The sequence below is a fragment of the Oratosquilla oratoria genome, chromosome 6 (assembly GCF_046742065.1).
Source record: "Oratosquilla oratoria isolate Oo_2021 chromosome 6, ASM4674206v1, whole genome shotgun sequence".
In the NCBI taxonomy this organism is placed as follows: Eukaryota; Metazoa; Arthropoda; class Malacostraca; order Stomatopoda; family Squillidae; genus Oratosquilla; species Oratosquilla oratoria.
The window spans coordinates 27,592-45,018 of record NC_134782.1 but is presented as its reverse complement, the minus strand read 5'-3'; the positions used below and the strand labels follow the sequence as shown (position 1 = coordinate 45,018).

The 17,427-nt window shown below is 38.0% G+C and overlaps 2 protein-coding genes across 5 annotated transcripts in view; one reads left to right on the top strand and one right to left on the bottom strand.

Annotated features, from left to right (window-relative positions):
- Positions 1–3,928, bottom strand: part of Taf12 (TATA-box binding protein associated factor 12) — a 15,885-nt gene extending 11,957 nt beyond the window's left edge. The window contains exon 1 of one of the 2 annotated variants that reach the window (XM_076186254.1): positions 3,818–3,928. The gene's annotated coding sequence lies outside the window, so the exon portion shown is untranslated. Of the gene's footprint in view, positions 1–3,556 lie in introns of both variants that reach the window. The other variant, XM_076186253.1, reaches the window with a different exon arrangement.
- On the top strand, positions 3,922–17,427 carry LOC143026226 (lupus La protein homolog B-like). 3 transcript variants are annotated; one of them, XM_076186251.1, is made up of 7 exons: positions 3,922–3,939; positions 9,535–9,679; positions 9,777–9,902; positions 11,714–11,899; positions 14,440–14,679; positions 15,275–15,499; positions 16,696–17,427. In XM_076186251.1, the coding sequence occupies exons 2-7, from the start codon at positions 9,548–9,550 to the stop codon at positions 16,873–16,875; spliced, it is 1,089 nt and encodes a 362-aa protein (XP_076042366.1). In that variant the 5' UTR covers positions 3,922–3,939; positions 9,535–9,547; the 3' UTR covers positions 16,876–17,427. The 3 variants fall into 3 exon arrangements, with proteins under 3 accessions (XP_076042366.1, XP_076042363.1, XP_076042365.1); XM_076186248.1 differs by lacking the exon at positions 3,922–3,939 and adding an exon at positions 4,123–4,281; XM_076186250.1 differs by lacking the exon at positions 3,922–3,939 and adding an exon at positions 4,135–4,285.

The following is a 17,427-nucleotide window of genomic DNA, read 5'->3' as shown; positions in this document are numbered from 1 at the left end:
GGAATGGATGTTAAGAGGGGATTATATGAAGGAGTGATTGTGTCAACAGCACTGTAAGGCAGAAACATGGAACAAAAGAGATGACAAGAGGAGGAGTTTGAAAGTATGATAGGGGTTACTAGGCTGGATAGAGTAAGAAATGAGGAGGTGGGGAGGAGAACTGGGGTGGAAAGGGAATTTGGAGATAGGGTTGATGAAAGAGTATTGGGATGGTTTGGACACATGGGAAGAATGAGTGAAGAAATATTAATAAAAGAGGTGTGGAATGAGTAAACATGAGGGGGTGACCAAGAATGGATGGATGGGGTAAAAAGGGCATTGGGAAAGAGGGGAGTGCCCATTGAGGAAGGAAGGGAGAGGACAGAAGATAGGGATGAATGGAGAATGGTTGTGTATGGATGATGCTGTGATGCATGAAAGGGAAAGGGTAAGGGATGGGGGTGGGGGAGTATGTGCAAAAAATAAATTCATGCTGCCTGAAGGGATTTCTTCCTGTCTTCTCCTTTTCTGCAAGAGGGGACAGAGAGGGGGTCGCCTATTTAATGAAGTGGCCTAACTGTGGATGTACTGTGTTTTGCAAAACTGCTTCTGACCTAGGGCAGTGGGTGAGATGCAGGGATGACCCATCATCCAAAAAGACCCAAAATAAGAGGGAGGGAGGGGGGATGGATGGAAATAGAGTATATGGAGATGGAATGGGTAGCAGTGGGTTTTTTGTCTTTGTGTTTTAGCTAACTTCCTTGTATGGGGGGAAAAAGTGTTTGGTATATAATGCTGGAGTAGAGCAGTGTAGGATGAGGTGCTTGGTGTCCGCTGTATGGTGATTGCATCTGAAGCAATTTGACAATTTGTCCACACTTATTCTGTATTGGTACTGTTTAAGAGCTGGATAGTGGCCTGAATACAGTTGCACCAGTCTAGTTCTAGTTTGTCATGGGAGGGATTTCTCTTTTAGGGCCTGTTAAAGTATGGAATCTGGGTATTGATCTTGTAGTGCTTGTTTTGTGATATGAATGTGCATGTGTTTTTGTATGGAAATGATACAGGGTGCTCATAGTAGGAACATACAGGTCAGCCATTTCCAAGGCCTGGTGCAAAGGGACACCTGTACAATCAAGCTGAAGCTCAGGGTGCTGGATGTTTGTGTAGTATATTGGTGTCACTTTTTGTTGCATTCAGTTGGTTGTGTTGCATTATGTGATGGGATGGAAGTGTGGGATTGAGAACCCTTGCATAGAATTATGTGCCTATCATTTTCATATGTTGCTCTATAGGAAGGATTTTATCTTGTGTGTACATGTCCTGCAGCCACTAGGTTCAACCAATAAGTCATTCAAAGTTAAAAAAAAAGTAGTTTTGCTGTCTGGAGAGAGTGAGTTAGGGGCAGTGCATTATTAAATGCTCTGTGTCTTCCATTTGGTAATTGCATCTTGGAGAGAGTGAGTTAGGGGCAGTGCATTATTAAGTGCTCTGTGTCTTCCATTTGGTAGTTGAATCTTGGACAACTGATTTGTTGCTAGGCCATTTTTGTATTGGTATTGAATATAGGCACACCTTTACAATTTGTTTGCCTTGAGTGTGATTTCTCAGTTGCCAGAGTGTAGCATTTGGCAGTCTGTCAAGGAGCACTTGTTCTGTGACCCATGTGTTTATGTGCTCTTGTTTAGATGTACTATAAGATACTGGGGATAGGTTATTGTAAATATTTGAGTAGAATACTGCTAGGGGTGTTTTATGCTGTGTAAAGTGTGGTATTTGTGTGATGTGAGGGCTCTATCACTCATATAATATTTCAAAGGAAAAATTTTGGTGCCTGTATGCAAATGCTCTATTGAAGTGTTTCAGGTGCATCCTGATATCCTAAATGCTTCATTTTGTACAGTTTATAAGCTCTCTGTTTATATACATGTTTACCATGTGCACAGTACATCCCCTACTAGGTGATATTCAATATCATCTAATTACTGAAAGATATATACTATCAGTATCAACTTTTTTCAGTAATTAGATGATATACTATATGTGTGACTAAAGAAAAAAGGACAATTTATAGTTTCACCCAACCATAGAATTTGATATGTGGTTTATGTGTTTCTGGTGAGAAATGTTGTGATATGAATGATGGTGTACATTTCCGTTGCAAATATGTACTTTTCAAGTAATTGATTATTGAAGTTATGCACTTATGCCTACATCTCCCGAACGATCTGGGGGAACTTGTGGGAAATCGGGGTTTTTGGGTGGGGAACACTAATAAATGGAGTAATGCGGATTGCAAAACAGGTATAAAATGAACAAAAACACTTAAAAAAAAATAATAATAATAAATAAAATAAAATAAAATAAAAATCACATGTTAGAGCCGGAGTCCCGCCTAACATGAGCGGTAGCCATGTTTGTTTTTCCCAATGATTCGAAAAATGTCTCGCTATATCAGCTACATTTAGTGAAGTCCACTCAAGCCGCACAAGACTTCCTAACCATAAACTAACATTACCTCCATTAGGTTAGGTTAGTTTATGATTGCCAACTCTTGCACAAGCGGCTTCCCTAAATCTAGTGGTTATAGTCACAAATACTTACAATCGTTAGTAAACAAACATGGCCCCGCGTGTGGTGCCTGCCGAAATGGGATCTTTTTTTTTTTTTCTTTCTTTAGTCTTCTTCATTTTATACCTGTTTTGCGATGCACATTACTCCATTTATTAGTCCTCCCCACCCAAAAACCCCAATTTCCCATACGTGCCCCCACATCATTCAGGAGATGTAAGCATAAATGCATAACTTCAATACTTAATTACTTCAAAAGTACGCATTTGCGACGGAAATGATGTACACCATTGTTCGTATCACAACATTTCTCACCAGAAACACATAAGCCACATATCGAATTCTATGGTTGGGTGAAACTATAAATTGACCGCAAAAAGAAAAGAAAAAAAAAATGAGCTGCAAGCCATTAAACTAAGTTTATCTACACTAATGCCATAATCTAAAAACCCAAAAACTCTCAAAAGCTTAGAAACCACTTATTAAACAAAATGGAAGATGGCACTAATGTGTAGCTTGCTCATCACGAAACATGTTGGCTGGCATATTTCTGTGATTCCAGAAACAGCCAAACCCTTCATTGTAATGTATTTTTTTTTCTGATTTCTGATACATGATTTATCACTTGAGTCTTGTGTTAATTAATGGAGACCTGCAGAAACCGATTTACCTATACTTGTAATGGGTTAGTCCAGGGAGCATAGTTTCTTTTTAAGATAGGAAAGTTGATATCAGTGCTTTCTTTTATTTTCTGCAGTATCTATAATTTGATTAGCCCTCTTTTTTTTTAAGGAAGTTGTGAAGGAATAGTTGAGGAATTGTTATTTTATCACCTAAAATTTGGTGTGATTGCTGAATATTAGAGGGATAAGTTGGATAAATTAGACATTCCAGGAGTTAATCTGGTATTGTGAAAACCTAGTTTAGAGGTGACACAAATGACTTATGTTCGACAAATTTACCTAACATTTTGTAGTAATAACAAGCTTGTTTTATCATAACTCACTATTTGTAACGCTAGGATTAATTAATAGCGTTAACTTGGTCCTACATATATTCCCATGACGAAAATATGAAATCACACAAGTTCGGCGTCGGATAAGATTCGGTGTCAGGAGGGACTGCTTAATGGCGACTGGAACCTGTTTACTTGTTTCTCTGCGCTCAAAAAGTTGCAGAGTCATTTTTCAGCACACAAAGTTATATCAAAACTAATCTAAATATTCTTGGCGTTGCGTAAATTTACAAGTTTTTACTGCACACACACCTTACATGTCTTCACCCGTTCTGCAGTTTGTAAACAAAGCAAGTATTCCGGAGTGGATGTTTGATATGACATTGATTACAGGAATATCAACTTTCAAAAAGCAACTTAATTGTAATAAAAAGGTAACCCATATTTAATTTCTTTTTATAATTTTTACGTGCAATTTAAACAAGCAAAGACATATACATTATAGTTGAATTTCTGAAATGTTATCACAACATGGTAAAATAGCTATAATAAGTATTATAATAATAAAAATGTAGTAGCATCTTAACTACCGTATAAAGAAAAATGTCGACAGTATTTTTATTCATTACGCGTCCCAAACTTCAAGTAAGCCGAGTGTTTGATTTGTAGACTATAGTACGAACGCTGCAAAGCCCACGTGAGGAGGTGAAACATTGATTAAAGTGTTGCAATACATTCGAACTATTGTTGGATTCATTACATTTCCTGGAAATAAGGTTGGTATGTTTTTCTAACTGCATTTTTTTTTAATGTTGTCGCATATTATCGTGAGTACGCTGGACCATTGGTAAAACTGCAGGAAAACTATGTTCTTGGTGTTGAATACATCCAGATGCTATTAATGTAGAATAAATATATAAAGTTATGTGTGGAGGATCGTGAGTGTGGTAGAACATAATAAGGAAATTGGGTTCAATCAAATTATGAATGGATATCAATGCACATGGAAAAGGATACAAAAGGAGTTTGCTATAGCGGCAGGTTGGGCAATGCCAGCCCAGGCACTACCCCTAACCGCAGATTGTCCACATATCAATAACGTATCCATTCACCAGCTCTTACTGGTAATGATAGGAATAATAATAGTGATAATAATGGTAATGATGATAATAACATTAGTAGTAATAATGGTAATAATAAGGATATCAGTATGTAGCCCATAGTTATCATGCTGTAATTATTAAATATACTGTAACTGTGTACACACGCTTAGAGTTAACTCTATCATATGCATAACATACACTAACAAGCTTAATATTGCAAACAAAAACACTACATATAGAAATGTACATAATTTTTCCAAGTGGAATTTTCATTCCTAACTTTTTCTTTAGTAAATTTTTAGTTGTGCACACCTTTGTGATATAGCAAACAATTAATTATTAATTTTGTAAATTATAATATGCAATTTTCTTGGTGGAAATCAGTAACAATAACGTTGCTAAAACCTATTTTCTAATGAATGAAGTTGTGGCGGTTGCATGATAGGCCATGTTGTTTTGATAGGTGCCGAGGACGAAGAAATGAAAGGATGATAAATTAGTCTCTTATAACCTAACAAACCTATGTAGCCTAACCAATGATTAGTAATTCAGTACCTCAAAATCTTAAGATCATGCGGGCCGTTGTCATCACGGATGCTGATGGCCTGGTTATTATTGTACCTTGGGCAATTAACAGATGACGGCAGAGTCCTGTGTTCTCTCATAAAGTCCAATGAAGCCCTATTGTCTTTGTAACAGCACTTATTAATGTCACCTGGAGTTGGAGAACACCTGGTCTACAACGTGAAACCTAATGTCTGGTAGTGACTGGACTGGCATGGCATCTGGACTGTATCCTAGTGGCTTCATTAGTTGGTAAATTTGTTTATAGCAAGTTTTTTTTTTTTTTTCACCGAGAAAATTGCATATTATACTTTCGGTAATTTTGTCTGTTAATGACATGGCTGAAGTCGGCTTCTGCACATTCCAAGTTGTCCTTGGTTCTGTATTGCTTCTGGCAGGGTGTTGTGGCTGTAGGGGTTACACTGGTGGCTCGCAGTGGCCACAACTACGTACCATAACGGTTACACTGGTGGCAGCGGTGGGATAGTGTAACCGTTATGGTACGTAGTTGTGGCCACCGCGAGCCACCAGTGTAACCGGTATGGTAGGTTGTGTGGTTACGTAGGGAAGTCTTAATGCGGCGAGATAGACTCCAAAGCGGGAGTTTTCTTTGTTTATTCAAACAAGAGATTCAGGTTAAACTACAAATGCAAATGCCCCTTTGGGCTAAATACAATAAGTGCCAGGCCTTGACCTAGGGCACAATAGCTCTGACCTCTGGCCGGTAGGTTCGTGACCTACCCAGCCTCCGGCGGTAGGTTCTTCACCTACCCCAGCTCTGGCTACGTGACATGGGTGTTAAACATTTTATAGGAGTGTTAGTGGTTTCAAGCAAGGGTGTTAGTCTTGTTATTCATTGCATGGGGTCTGTTCTATGTAAGAGGGTTAGTCCTATAATTGGTGGATATTGTTTGGTATATTATATATATATGTTAGTTTATGCTTAATATACTAGGGCAGTTATAATAAAAGGATTTATGATAGGTTAGTCTGGTGACACTGGGCATCTATATCTTGTTTGTCTTCAAATGTGCTGCGCCAGGTGTATGTTGTGGGAAACGCAAGGTAAGCAAGAGGAAGTCTCGCTCTGCTGCAAGCATGTGGATCACGTGCGTGGTGGGTGATGGTTAGTAAGTTAGTAATGGATACAAGTATATTACAATTTTTCTGTAAAAATCCGAAATTTTTCATGTACATTTTGTATTCAATAAACTTTTCATGGCTCAAATTTCCCACAAAACAATGGACCAATGCAAGCAGGAGTCGCATACATGCAGTTCACGAGCTTTAGCCACCAGTGACTTTTCCTGGCATGCGCATTATAGCTCGGTGCGCGCTATCTGTGTACTAAGATAACGAAGTGCATGGGTGCGCATTATAACCCGATGCGCATTTTAAGCCGGAAAATACGGGAATTAATTTTCTGTTGCTATATCACATAGGTGTGCACTTCTAGAAATTTACAGGTAAATCTCTAGTACACACCTCAAATAGAAAATTAAATATTTTTTAAATTATACTATATCAATGTAGATTTTTTAAGTGCCCATCTATACAGTATAGCACTAGAAAATTAGATAATTTTGTTAATTATAATACATCAATATAATATTTCTCTTGGTGGAAATCAGTATAGAAAGACGTTGCTTAAACCTATACAGAAACGAATGAAGTTACTTCGACTCCTTTTAGACACAGTCTTTGTTGTGATAGATACGGAGGTCAGATACAATGACCCAGATGATCTCTAGAATTACAGGTACCGCATTACTAAATGCAGGTTAGGTTAGAACAAACGAATCTATCATAATTTAATTTTTTTGGCCTCAGCCTCTACCAAAACAGTCATGGCATCTTGAGCAACTGAAATGGCTATGTTTCTTTGTTTATAACTTTTTAGCCACTTTTTCATTTATTGATTTCTGCCAAGAATAACATGTATTCATTGATGTATTATAATTTACGAAATTATTATTTAATTTTCTATTGCTATATCACGTAAGTGTGCACTTAAAATTTACCTATTTTTTTAGTGGCAAAAATTTATATTAAAAAGAAATATTGGTAAATTTTCAGAAGTGCACTCTTATGCAATATAGCAATAGAAAATTAAATAATGATTTTGTAAATTATAATACATCAACATTAATATACATTCTTTGGGAAACTCAATAACAGAAGGTTTCTAAAACCTATACACAAATAAACATAGCTGTGTCGACTGCTTGAGATGCCATCTTTGTTTTGGTAGATGTGGAGGACTAAGAAAGCAAAGTATGATAAATTTGTCAATTCGAACCTAACCTAACCTGCATTAAGTAATGCAGAATTTGTAATTGTAGATGTCATCAGTGTCATTGTCTTCCACCTCTGAATCTATTGAAACAAAGATGGTGTCTAAAGGAATTGACTCGACTTCTTTCATTTATGCATAGCTTTTAGCAACATTTTCTGTTATTGATTTCTGCCAAGAAAAATATTTGTTACATTGATATATTAATATTTACTAAAAGTGATACCCTAGCTACAATTCGGTTGTCGGCATGGTTCAAGATGTATGTTTTTGTTTGTTGTCGAAGACAATAATGGAAGTAATAAATTGGTCTAGTCTAACCTAATGTAACCTTCTGTGGGGAATGCATTTAGCATCTCTAGGGAACCTTAGACTAGACTAGACCAATTTGTGAGACTTCTCTTAGTTCGTCTTCAACATTCATGGTCCTAAATAATTAGATACAGTTGTTAGATACTAGAATTCAACTTTCCTCTCTATTCACAATATTTTGTGGATACTTTGTAGAAATAAAGGTTTTTGGTATACTCCTCAATGTTTTTGGTATCAACTATACCAAAAACTTATTTTTGGCATATTTCAAATGACCAGCACTAGGCAGTCTCCAAGACCTGGATAGTTGGCTTTCCATAGTGTCAACGTACATTCCTCCTCACCAGAAGTCAGAATGATTTATACTTCTACTTTGCTTGCCTTTTTCACTACCTGTATGTGGCGATGAGAAGTGGCATCAATACTGAAATAAAGGTTTCCAAGCACATTATAGTTGTGGCTTTGCTGATTTCTAGGCTGCATTTCACTTTCAGAACAGTGGTTTTGATATCTTCTCAGACTATTGTAGTAACCAGGCATGCCAATTCTCTTCATTAGTAAATTAAGATAAAAGTGGTAAATTTTTAGAATTGCACACTTGTGCAATATAGCAATAGAAAAATAACAATTTTGTAAAATATAATACATGTAATATACATTATTCTTGGCAGAAATCAATAATAGAAAAAGTTGCTAAAAGCTATACACAAATGTAGCCACTTCAATTGCTTGAGATCCCATATTTGTTTTGGTAGATGTAGAGGTCAAAGAAATTAAAGTACAAGTCAGGTCGAGGCATTGAGAAATGCCTGGCCGAGCATAAGAGGAACATGGTCACACAGAACATCCAACTCACTTGTTCAGCACACTGACAAATCTGGATGTTTGCCCCACTGGGATGGGGTTGAGGTTCTGCATATGGGATTAAAGAGAGACACGAGAAAAGCAGTTGAAGCTACTTATATTAACACTTGAAAATACCAGTGATAGAGAAGGTTTTGTATGATTATCGAAGGTAGCAATCAAATTGATAATACATTTAGGAACCATGTACGTAGTACGGGAATGGGAATCCCCAGACAGCCAGTGGGATGACCTATCCAAGTTTCCAACTTCAAATGTATAAATGTAAGGTTTGAGTTGTTTAAAGACAGTTTACTGAAGAAGACCAAGTTGGTTGAAACATATAAGTGATAAAGGAGTTCCAGCCCATCTTCCCATCTTCTTCCTCCACCCACACACTCGTCTGTCAGATCCATTCATTCAAAGTATGATAAATTCGTCTGTTCTAACCTAACCTTACTTATAAAAAGACTATTATATGGTGGGTGATATGAAAAGTTTATTGAGTAGAAATTAAGAGGAATAAAAACAAAAAACTGGTTAGAAATGGGAACATATTTCCTGCAAGTTTCCTCCTTGGCAATAGTTTTGACCTTATTAACCTCTTCAATACAAGTCAAATATGCACACATCTGGTTGCTTGATGTATAATGATGTATCACAATACACTCGTTACAAAATATAAAGTTACTACTGTTATAATTGTTCTCTTTCACCCTGAATAAATATAACATCACAGAAAATGTAGTCAACCCTGTTCACAGAATATGAGGGTCACTCAACTACAAAATAAATATAATCAGGAAGCAGATGCTGGCATCCTCATATACCCTAATTGTGGCTCATGATGCATACATAGGCATCATCATATTCAAGAGGTTAAGTGTTGCTAGTTCCATCTTGCTTTCTTTCAGTAACTACATCAACATGAATGGTGACGTTGCTGCTACCAATGGCACCTCCAATGAGAAAACAGAGTTGGAAGGCAAGATTATCAAGCAGATTGAATACTACTTTGGGGATTACAACCTACCAAGAGACAAATTCCTGCAAGAAGAGGTAAGGTGTTGTATATTTGTTTTATTGTATTTTAATGAATTGAAATGGAAGTCATTAAAAATATATTTGAAATAACTTGTTTACTTATAACTTACAGATTAAGAAAGATGATGGATGGATTCCTCTGGAAACAATGACAAAGTTCAAGCGACTTGCATCCCTCACTACTGACCATGATGCCATAGTTGTTGCACTCAAGAAGTCCACAACAGATCTTATGGAGGTTAGTATATTTATTTTGTTTTTTAAGAATGGGATTGGTGAATGGATAGTGTAAAGGGAGCCTTGGGTACAAGGGTAATGGGTGTGGGTGGGGAGTAGTTGTGAATGGGTGAAAAACTTATGTAGCCTAAAATGATTTCTTCTTTTCTCTGTGTGTGTGTGTGTGTGTGTATATATATATATATATATATATATATATATATATATATGTAATCCATTAAAGTATCATCTATACTCAACCATTCTCATACATACATATACCAAAGGCTTTTCCCCCTTTCAAGGGAGGTAGCCAAAAGACAAAGGCATAAAATCCACATCCACCCATTCCATACCCATTCCCATCCACCCCCTTCCCTCCCTCTTATCTTGGCTCCTCAAGGTGAACAAGGCCGCTTAATTAGATTGGTGACCCCACCCCCCTCCCGCCACTCATGCAGAAATGGAGATAGGGAGAAATCCCTTCAGGCTGCCTTTTTTTTTTTTTTCTCTCCATACACTCCCTCACCCCCATCCCCCACCCACTCTCTTTCATGCATCACAGCATCATCAATACACAACCATTCTCCATTCACCCCTATCTTCTCCCATCCTTCCTCAACAGACATTCCCCTCTTTTCCAATGCCCCTTACCCATCAATCCATCTCATCATTGGTTGCCCCCTCATGTTCAATACTTCTGCCTCTGCCTTCCACACATCTTTTACTAATCTTTCTTCAGTCATTCTTTCCATGTGTCCAAACCATTCCAATACTCTTATCAACCCTATCTCCCAACTCCCTTTCCACCCATGTTCTCACCTCATTTCTCACTGTATCCAGCCTAGTAACCCCTATCATAATTCTCAAGCACCTTATCTCAAACACATTTTAACTCCTCTCTCCATGTTTCTGCCCCATACTGTACTGTTGGCACAATCACTTTTTCATTCAATCTCCTCATAGCACCCATTCCCAAATGTCTATTTCTCATTATACTATCTCCTGTCTTCTCCCTTCCTTGCTCTACAGACATTCCCCTATTGCTCAAAGCCCATTTTACCCCCATCTATCCATTTCATCCTTGGTTGTCCCCACAAGTTTACTACATCCATGCCCTCCACACCTTTTTTACTAACCTTTCTTCACTCTTTCCATGTGTCAAAACCATCCCAATACTCTTTCATCAGCCCTATCTGCCATCTCTTTTTCCACCCCCACTCCACCTCACCTCATTTCTCACTCAGTCTAACCTTGTAACCCAAGGGCACATGGAAGAGTATAAATCAAGAGGATTAGGAGGGGAAGAGGGGTAATTAGGGAAGTACATTGGGGGTTTAGGAAAAAGATGCTGCATGGATGAAATTTTCATGGTAAAGCAGAATGGTAGAACAATTTTTGAGCAAGACAGCACTAATTGTTACATAATTAGATAATGTCGACATTAACTCTTGCAATAATTTTTCACACTGAGGATGCTTAATCAAAGAAATATGCTTGAAGTAAGAGTTGACAATAGTAAGTCAACTTCATGTCCACAATACAGAGATGACTAGTGCCTGTTCCCACTATAGCCCTGTGATATAGAAACAGTCCAACACCATTACAACAGAACAACAATCCAATGTCTCTTCCTAGAAAGACTATGGGAGGACCCAAGTCCTATTGCCAGCTACTGTAGAGCTGTGGGTTTCTGGTCAAAAAAATCAAAGCAACAGTTATTGTTATTTTTAGTCATCTTACAGTATTTCCCATTGCACACAATTTTTTTTTTATTTTTTTTTTATTTTTTTTTTTATACTTTATCTATTCTAATTATTTTCTTCTTTCCAGATCCATGAGGATAAGCAGAAGATCAGACGCTCTACAAATATACCGCTTCCAGTATTTGATGAAGATATGAAAGAAGAAACTAAAAAAAGAACTGTATATTGTAAAGGTTTCCCCAAAGATGGTTCTTGCACCCTTGATACACTACTGGAATATTTCAAGCAATATGGTCCATATGATACTGTTGTGGTAAGTTTTTATTTTTTAGGTTTCAAATTGTAGGGGAGAAAGAATACTGCCACCTATTCTTCCCATTTGAGTCATAAAATGGGATGGAGATAGGAGTAGGCATCCTACTCTCTATAGCACCAAGGTTCCTAAAAACAAAAAGCAAGCAAAAGCATAAGAGTGTGTGGGAAGAGTTTTCCATGTGTGGGAAGAGTTTTCCAACCAGAACAGTAAGGTTTGGATATTTTAATGTGCATGGATATGGTTCACACACATTAAAGAGATAGGCAGTATGTTTATGGAAAGAAAGATGAATGTGTTGGCAATGAGTGAAACTAAGTTGAAAAGGAGGGGCGAGTTTGAGTTTCGGAGTATAGTTGGGAGGATGTCAGGAGTGAAGAGGACGAGGAAAACAAGGGGTGGCTATACTAGTAAGTGAATAGATAGGTAAGCATATGGTGGAGTGGAAAGAGGTTTCTTCAAGGTTAATGTGGAAAGGGAGATACAAGTTTTGTAAGTGCCTTCGGAGATGGTCAAAGAAAATGGAAGATCAGCCAGTTGTTTGCTGACAATACTGTGCTTGTGTTAGGATCAGAAGAGGGATTAAAGAAGTTAGTGACAGGGTTTGGGATGGTGTACGAAAAAAAGAACTTGAAAATAAATGTGGGTAAAAGTAAGGTGATGAGGTGTACAAGGGGAGAGGAAAGCAGCAAATTGGAAGTGAGTAATAAGGGAGAGAGACTGGAGGAGTGGATAGCTTTAGATACTATGGTGGAAATGTAGTGGGAAAGGGGGAGTGGAGGTGGTGGTAGAATGTAAATTGAGAGAAGCAGGTAACTGCCTTGGGGGATTAAAAATTGTAGTGAGAAATAGACAATTGGAAATGGATGTTAAGAGGAGATTGTAGGAAGGAGTGATTGTGATGACAGCACTGTATGTGGCAGAAACATGGAGCATAAGAGAGGAAGAATTTAAATGTGTGAGATGAAATGCTTGAGAAGTATGGTAGGAGTTACTAGGCTAGATAGCGTGAGAAATGAAGAGGTGAGGAGAGTCGGGGTGAAAAGGGAGTTGGGAGATAGAGTTGATGAAAGAGTATTGGGATGGTCTGGACACAGAAAGAATGAGTGAAGAAAGACTATTATGCTATTATGCATGGAAGGGAGTGGGTGGGGGATGAGGAAATATGTGTGAATGATATTTTGTCACACAGCCCAAAGGTATTTCTTCCCATCCTTCCTTCCTCCTCCTCCTCCTCCTCCTCCTCCTCCTTCTTCTTCTTCTTCTTCTTCTTCTTCTTCTTCTTCTTCTTCTTCTTCTTCTTCCTTTTTTTTTCATGGAGGGGAGATCACCAATTAAATGAAGCAACCTTGTTGTGGATATGCTGCATCTTGCTACATTGCATCTGGCCCAGGACAGTGGGTGAGATGCAGAGATGACCCTTTATTGAGGAGGAGCCAAGATAAGGAGGGAGGGGGGGTGAATGGGAGTGGATTTTATATATTTGTTTTTGGCTACCTCTCTTGTAAGGGAGAAAAAGCTGTTGGTATATATATGTTATTACTTCTCTTTACACTGATGGTGGAGTGATACCATAGGGCCTGTGCAGGTAATTCATTAAGTAGAGGATCAATTTTCTTTGCATGGGTGGATCTTGACCACACAGCGGCACAGTATTCTTTTGTAGAATAGCAGAGAGCTGGTGCAGTGGTTCTCAAGGTTTTAAGAACTGCACCCCATTTGTTATTAACTAATCTAGTTGATAGAGACAATCTTGACAATTTCCGTTTGAGTTTATTGACATATGGGTGAGTGAATGGTCCAGGGTAACATATAAATAGACAGGGTGGTCTTCGTAATCCAGAGCTCTTCCGATCCAGGAAATGATTAGTTTCCTGTTTGCTGCAAAGTTTAGAGGTGGAATGCACAAATGTTAGTTTTTTCAGGGCTTGCGTTGAGGGACTACTGTTTGTAATACTGTCCCACTTCTTTTAGTGCAGCAGTGAGCCTTTGTTTGATAGTGGTGAATGAGGGTGACTGAGTGGCAAGACAAGTTGTTGGCATACAAAAATCCTCTTGTGTCTATGAAGGCAGGGTGGTCATTGGTGTACAGTTGATCTTCAACTGTTGGCTCAAGTCTGTTTAGGAAAAGTCTCTCATAACTTGTATAGATTGTACATAAGGGAGATATTCTGAGGTTTTGTTAGATTTTTTTTAGGTTTAGGCAGGGCAATGAATTTAGCCTTTTTCCGTATCTTCAGTACTTTGTCATTATGCACTGGTCGAAAAGGTTGAGTAACCAGTGCCTGGCCTATGGTCCCTAGTGAATTATCATTTTATTATGGATGCCATCTATTCCTACTGCCTTTGCTTTCAGGAGTTTTATTGCAAAATTTAGTTATCTCAAGGTGAGGTGGTTTAGTGTGCCTAAGATAGGGGACTCTTATTTTTATTACTACGTGAGTTAGTTTGTGTAAGGTGTGCAGTGAATTTGCAATTGCAGAAATTTATTTGGATGTTTGAAAGGGTTGAACAATTATTCACCATCAATTTTGTTTCAGATGCGGCACTATTTTGATTCTGCTGTGAATAAGCAAGAGTTTAAAGGATCAGTTCTTGTAGTTTTCCCAGCACGTGAGAAGGCAGAAGAATTTATGGCTATAGAGGAAGTGAAGTTTAAGGATACACATCTCATTCGCAAATGGCACCTAGACTATATTGAAGAGAAGACTCAAGAAATGGCTGAAAGAAAGGCAAGAAAGGAAGCTAGAAAAAAACAAAAGGAAGAAGAAGAAGCAGCAGTAAGTTCTTAATATGTTGCCTTTAATTATTCTTCAGGGTTTATAGAGTAGCATTAGTGTCACATCTTTTTTTTTTTTTGTATTTACATCACTGTTAATAATTTTATTAGTTAGTCAGTTATTGCCCCAAGTTATTTTGAGAGGAAACCAGCAGCTCCACATCAGCTACCATTGGTATCCAGGCTCAACCTCAGGGAAGAAACTTTGGAGTGGTGTCTGCATTGTATTAGTGTGGGAGTTTCTGTCTCTTGTTGAAAGTAGTAGAAGGAGAACAGTTAGTGTTTGTCATCTCTCCTTGTGTCTAAAGGTAAAGGAACTACAGGCAAAGCTGGTAAATAATGGTCTTGGGTCCAGTCCAAAGACAGTGTCAGCCCATTGTGTATATGGATAAGATGGTAAGGGAGGTAAATACTAGAGTGCTAAGCAGGGGTTTGGAGTTGGTGAGTGAGCGTGAAGTGGGAGGCACTCCAGAAACTGTCATGAAAATATTGACTGCATTTCACATCATGTAGTCAATACCTTAGTACAGGTTAGTGATGATTTAAGTTTATCATGGTCGTACGGTTGTCAAAACACCAGTATACTTATTTTTCAGGAAGTAGAACAAAGTGATTTCAAACCTCTCCCTAAAGGAACTTACTTGCACATATCTGAACTGAAGGAAGACTTTTCAAGGGAAGACATCAGTGAAGCTCTGACAGAGTTCACAGATCAGTGTGCTTTTATTGAATTTGGAAGAGGCAGAGTGGAGGGGTATATAAGGTTCAAGGAAGAAAACTCTAACAAGGATATGCTGGAGAAGCTTCAAGGCAAATTGAAGGTAAGCAGTGAAAACTAGTTCCATCACTTCTTGGTAGTTTGTTGTTTCGTTAACCTTCATGAACTCCCCCCTCTTGGAAGGAAAACTGGGAAATACAGATGTATTAGATCGGAAAACAGGTAATAACAAATTATGATAGCAGTAGCATCCATCAAAAGTCAAAATTCGTCTTGTATCTTGTGGAAGCCATAATCTAGGCCAAATTTAATTTCATGCAAAAGATTCTCATTGAGATGGGTTTGGCCCTTTTACTACAGCTTCTAGTGGCCCTTCATCCACAATGCATACATACATATAACAAAGGCTTTTTTCCTCCTTATAAGGGAGGTAGCCAAAAAGCAAAGGCATAAAAACCACTCCCACCCATTCCATCCTTATCATGCTCCACCCTCTTATCTTGGCACCTCCTGGATGATGGGTCATCCCTGCATCTTGTCCAGTACTCTGGGTCAGAAACAGGGTATTGGCTGCATGTTATTGTGGCAAAGTAGTATGCAATTGATACTTAAGGGTCTATATGGGGCACCCCTATGGACCTGAGCCACACATCATTTTGTCTGTGATAGAGGAGGACTGTTCACAGAGAAATGACACTTATTATACTGCGACTGCCCCTACATTATGCTGTCCCCCAACTCCTTGTTACTGTCCTGTACCATTTCTGTGAATATTCATTTCCTTTTTTCTCCTACCTTGTGGTGGGTGATAGAATGCTGCCACCAAGTATTCCCACTCCCACTTGAATCATAAGAGGTGAGAAAAACAGGATGGCGATTAGGACTAGGCATCCTCCCTGTAGCCCCACGGGAGACATTCCTTATATATATATATATATATATATAAATAAATAAAGAGGGTCATCCACAATAAACTAAGATAAAAGGGGAAGTAAATGGGTGTATGTCTTGTCTGGCTACTGCCCTTACAAGGGGGAAGCCTTTTCATATATATATATATATATATATATATATATATATATATATATATATATATACATATATATATATATATATATATATATATATACATATATATATATATATATACATATATATATATATATATATACACACACACACTCACACTCACACTCTCACTGAAGGGTGTTCATGTGCAATAAGAAAATTTATTTGTGGAGGGCAGGGGGGAAAAGGACATGCCAGTACAAATGGGTTTAATATGGATGTTTTTCTCAGGTGAAAGATGTGGAGGTTAAGCTGCGTGTTGTGGAGGGTGAAGAGGAGGAAGAGCTGCTGAAGACAGCCAACCAGGCTCGGGCAAGAGTACACAACAATGTAAATTCAAAGAAGGGCAAATTTGGAGGCAAGAGAAAGAACATGGGTCGCCATGGCCCCAACAAGAGAAAGAGGAACTAATGCTTTTACCATATAATGCACTGGAGTATGAATTCGAATAGCGTTTGTGAGCTGGTTGTTCTTTTATGAAGATTATAAATGGTCATATGTTTATGTGTTATGAATCTGTTTTTGTGTGACATTTTCAAGTATCTGACATACTTTCTCCTGCCACTTGGCAAGATGTGAAAGAACTAGTAATGCATGGTCCTGTGTGTAAGTTTACATGAAAAGCAAATATTAGGAAGTATAAAATATAAAGATTTAAACACATCTTCAGTCTTGCTAACTGATTTTACTTGACTTTACTAATGACAATTCATTTAGCTTTTAATTCAGTTTTGTGAAATTTATTTTCTATTTAGAGACATACTCTCATGGCATATTTGGCATTTATTCTGCCTTATGATACCAAAGTCACATTTGGTATATATCGTTATGAAGGTTCCGGTTTCCCTGATGGGTATTGTGTTGACTGCCACTTCCCTGGGTTATCAGGCACCCAAGGCAAGGTTGACAGCATCGGATGCAGCAAAGTGCCTCCTGGCATGAGCTCCTAACTTTTGTGCATAA